The sequence below is a fragment of the Montipora foliosa genome, chromosome 8 (assembly GCF_036669935.1).
Source record: "Montipora foliosa isolate CH-2021 chromosome 8, ASM3666993v2, whole genome shotgun sequence".
NCBI classification, from domain to species: Eukaryota; Metazoa; Cnidaria; class Anthozoa; order Scleractinia; family Acroporidae; genus Montipora; species Montipora foliosa.
This window is the reverse complement of record NC_090876.1, coordinates 10,633,489-10,638,488: the sequence shown is the minus strand read 5'-3', so window position 1 is coordinate 10,638,488 and position 5,000 is coordinate 10,633,489. Positions and strand designations below refer to the sequence as shown.

General features: G+C 41.7%; 1 protein-coding gene across 1 annotated transcript in view; it reads left to right on the top strand.

Annotated features, from left to right (window-relative positions):
* The window catches only part of LOC138012922 (tetraspanin-13-like), a 20,572-nt gene extending 15,847 nt beyond the window's left edge, over positions 1 to 4,725 (top strand). Inside the window, exon 5 of the mRNA XM_068859858.1 lies at positions 2,937 to 4,725. Coding sequence (XP_068715959.1) covers positions 2,937 to 2,999 — 63 coding nt within the window. The 3' untranslated portion in view covers positions 3,000 to 4,725. The remainder of the gene's footprint in view (positions 1 to 2,936) is intronic.
* Positions 4,726 to 5,000: the final 275 nt, after the last annotated feature.

Here is a 5,000-nt window from a genome sequence, read left to right as displayed (position 1 = left end):
GGCCCGGGTTCGATTCCCAGACGCGGCGTCATATGTGGTTGAGATTTCTCCGGGTATTCCGGTTTTCCCCTCTCCTTAAAAACCGTTAATTTGATGATTTGACTTGACAGTGACCCCAATTAGTGCTTCAGCGCAAGAAAGACTTGACACTTAAAATTCAAAAGTTCCTTTCCTTTATCAACCCATATATCAAATCGAGCCGGTTTATCAATCCCAGTAGACATGTACGTTATGCAATGATTAGTGCTTGTATTGCTGCCGCAAGGCTTTCCCAGATAGCAGTGATCGTGATGAAATATTTCAACCTGTTTTGGAACTGTTTACACCAGTTCATCAACCAAATCAGACCAAATTTTTCAAGATCAGGCCTCGGTTGTTTCAAAGGCTGTATTACTCTATCCACTGGATAGGTCACTATACTTCGCGTTAAACGTTGTCCCTAGGGTGTGCATATTCGTGGTAACGGGAGGAAATACTGCAATCATTGCAAAGACTGAAACTGTGAGATAGTGACTTATCCACCGGATCAAGTTATCTGGCCATTGAACAAAAACTGGGTCCAGGATAGCTATGTTGGCGTAGAAGGAATAATCAAGAACGTTCGCATCGACAACGTGTGACTCGGTACTAGTTTTGGCATTTTGATTACTGCGCATCCCGGCGTGGTCAACTCTTCCCGGCAAGTTGGACTGCGACGACTTAACATCGAAAAGTCATAGCGGAAAGTACGAGTTTGGCAAGAGGCCAAGAGGCAACTAGAAAAAGTGGAAACGCCAGAAACTCATTCAAAACTGTTGCCGGAATGTAACCTTCACCCCATAATAGTATTTTCTGCAGACTGGAACTCGTATTATACGCTTTCCTAAATACCTCGCGAACGACTTCGAGAACGAGTACAAGTTGTACTTGTCCTCGTACTCGCCCTAGTTGCCGATGCTAACATTCTGTAATAATTAATGGCATGCCAAAAGTGAAATCCAACAGAGAGTAGAGTATAGCATATTACACTTAATGTTATTAGTTGTGTGTTCGTTTCATTCAATAACTTGTATGGAGTGTTTTCACATGACGTCACGGCGGCCATGTTGGTTGTTCCAAAACAAAGGAATGACGGCCATATTGGTGTACCAAACTAATCCTCTGGGAATTGAACTCTATTTTCATGCAAATACTTTCTTTTGTTTCAGTAATCCAATATGGCTGCTGGTCACGCGAGTGAAAACGCTCTATACGTATTGAACTTCTCTATGTTGAATTTTATTGCCTCGCATTACCCGCCCAGACCAGCTCTGCCATATGCGGGTACTGTTAGTATGTAAACAAAATGTTGTACCTAATAAATATTGATTGATTGTGAAGCAGATATAAGGCCTAAGTAAAGAAAACGGTTTTACAGCGATTACCAGTTACACGCGCCCTTCAACGATTTTTTTTTTCATTTTTCAAAACTGAATTTGAGTGGGCGTCAATTAAAATGAAAAAAAAAAGCTTTGAGGGGTGCTTGTGACTGCTAACCGCCGTGAGGCCTAAATTCGTTGACCTCCTGGGCTATTTCACAGTGAGCTGACGGCAGAGGCCGCGTGTCGTACTGCCTCGTTTTTGTGGTTGTGCACTTTATAAGTGCACTCAGAAACCCATAAGGGTTAAAACGTGTAACGCGCGTTACCAGCTTCCGAATATTCAGTGCGAACTGATTGGTTGAGTGTTTCAGTGCTAAGTACCATATTTGGAAACCCCTCGCTCTTGTTGTTCCAAATATGGTACTTAGCAAATTGAATATTCAGAAGCTTGTTTCCCAGAACACAAGGGGCCGTTACACGTTTCAACCCTTATGGGTTTCTGGTGCACTACACACTGTGTCACCGAGTTGGAAGTGTGAGTGAGTGAGTGTAAGTCCTGGTGGCCAATAGGCTCGCAGCGCGTGCATAAATCATGAAAAACAAGTCTGTTGAAAGTGAGCTTGAATTTCAACAAATGAGCCCCCAAATCGGCAAGAATTTGTTACGCTGGTGGATAACAAAGCAGCTTCTATTTCCAAAACGATGGAATTACCTGGTGATAAATAACGTCGTCTAGGAGAGTGAATTTTTCACTATGCAGAAACAATGGTCAACCTCCAGATTTAAACGATTGTGATCTTTGTGTTGAATTCGCACATTTCTTGTCGAACTCGTCGGGGGAAAAAACAACAAACAAAAACAAAAACCCCGTGTCTTGCCGTCATTTTGTCAGTGATGTATCCTTTGTTTCTTGAAGTGGTAGTAACACGCAAGGTAACTTGATCACAGGCGGCTGCTGAAATCGATCGATGTCACTTTCGATTTTGCGATTTATTTGTGCAGCCAAAAGTACAATAGAATAATTGAACGTAGCAAAAATCTCCCAAACTGTTTTTCGTTGAGCGTCAAAATAGAATTTTCGGTGCTATGTTTCTGACAGCAAGTCGAATATTTTGAGGTCTCCCATCCAGATACTAACCCCGCCGGATAGGGTTTAACTTCAGTGAACTTTTGTCATGGGAAGCTGTCAGACGTGCAGAGTACACGCTTAAACTTGATGTGAAAAAGAAGTTGAAGCAAACTTCATGTCTGCCTTAAAGCCAGTATTTCTCGATTCCTTTCTATTTTCTTCAATCTCTCTGGTTTTAGTATTTTACTAGTAACTACACGTCTTCTCGGGGGCTGTTTACCTTAGACATCTACCATAGCACAATATTGTGTACTGTTAGAGCTACATTTTACGCAAAAACAACTTGAATCTCCTGGAAAAGAAAACGCAGCTCAGTTGACAGTTAGGGAATAAAGAACTGTGTGAAGTACTACACTACCACACGTACGCAATACGTGCCTATTTTTATTAGAAAGAGGTTGATATGAGAGGAATGGAGAGTGATGATAACGAATCGTTTTGTTGAAAGTGAACTTTGCCTTTTTTAGTTGATGGGCATCTGTCTGACGTCACGTGTAAGGAGACGGAGACAGAAACCATATTTGGACTGACGATGATGAGTGACTACACCTCCATTTGGAAGATCTTAGCTGTAGAGACATGCCGTTTCAAGCATTATTTAAAGAGAGGAGAATTATTATTTAAGTTATGCTTGTAAGGTGGACATTTACTGACCTCTTGTTGTTCTACTTAACTTGACCTCACACACTTCAAGGAAGCTGATAAGACGCTGCATCTTTTGAGCCTCTTTCGCTAATGAAACAACGGAGATGGCTCGATGTGCTTCTTTAAAACAAATTGGAAAGGAATTTAGATGAAAGTCTTAAGAAGATATGCTGTAGCGTTCTCTCATATCTACCCTCGCTTTTTATATTTCCTGGCTCTATCGGTACAGAACACTGCCGGAATGGATGCAGCTCTTCCCTGAATTCCGAATATGCGACCCGTGTAGCAAAATGGGTTTGAATACAATATATCATTGAAGGTTGTTTATTAAATATGTACACGCTGTTTTGTAGCATTTCATTTTTAAAAAGTAGTCGTCCCCATATGGGTGAGGCCAAAACACTGTTTTAAAAAGGGATGGATAATCAGTGCTGGGATTGAAGGAAAATTATTTCGATGTTTTCGCAAGCAGGTGGTCAATGTTTACCTCTGTTCAATCTATGAACACAAAGAATGAGGAACCTTAACCTAACCGCCAGTGGTAGGAGCAAGGATGGCACAGTCGGTTAGTGCGCGGCCTTGGTGCAAGAGGTCCTGAGTTCGATTCCCGGATCTCGCATCCTTGTTTCGACTTCTTTCCTTTCCGTGTAGCTAGTAGCTTTAAATACCCGTAAAACGGAGCACTGATGGAGTGGGGGGAGTAAAATGAGCGCACCGTCGACCTCAGGTTTGTCAGTGATTAAAAGTTACTGTTACGAGTTATCGACGTTAAATAAGGTCTACTTTACTTTACTTTACTTTACTAGTGCAACTGCTGATGATGAATGGTGTAACACTTCATGAGAAAAATGATTGACTAGTAGCTAGGCAATAGGTAGGATTGGAAACCCTCCTTACTCATTCACCTTCAATAGTTGCATTACTCATTGAAATCTCAGTGGGATACTTCTTTTAGAAGTACATAGATAAGCAAGCTGCTTGTACGTAACTCTTGTATCCGACCGGTGGGACGGAGATCGTAGACATTCAGTCATTTCAAGTTGCAAGGCCCAAAAACAACCCAAAACCAGACCTTAAAATAAAGATATTCGGAAAGGGTGAACTCCAAACATAGGGGAGATAAGGACTCTAAGCGAAGGCCCAGCCGCATCGTAATCAATGACGTCACAGTTGTTGGGGCTTGTGCTAATGAACCAGGGACCCGTTTCTCGAAGGTCCCGAAACTGTACGGGCCATTTTCGGGTGTCACAATTCCCTTTGTATCTCAAGAACGGAGTGGGTTTAAATCGTCAAACTTACCAGTCATTTTTCTTTTGAAAACGTTTTAAAAGATCGGCTTTCCAAAACAAGTGGTTGGCAGTTTAACAAATGGCTTTTGGGGCCCGAAAGGTTTTCGGGACTTTCGAGAAACGGGCGCCAGGGTGGAGTAGCCTGAAGCGTAAGTTAGCCTTCAATATAACGACTACCTAGAGATTTCGATCAGACTTCACCATTGGTTGGAGGTAACTTCAACGCAGAAGTTTAATGGCTGTCGAAAGAAAATCATTCTTTTATCCTAGGGGGCTGGTAGGTCGAATTTATAAACTCACCAATAAAAAAAATATTTTTTGTCAACTGGTATCTTTCCTGTGGTGCTTGTTTTAAAAAAATCTAATAGTAAAAAGCAGTGTTCTTATTCGTTTCAGAGATATTTAGATCGTGGATTATGCGTTTTGACAAATTTAAGCGATTGCAAAACGGAATCCGGAATTAACTTCCATCTGCTGAGTGTCGCATGCTGCATGATTCCTTTTGAGGAGGGATTCATCTACGAACTTCGGAAGAGTAGGCTTCATGTTGCGCTTTTCTTCGCAAAACATGAAACCATGCTCTCGATTTTAAGCGTA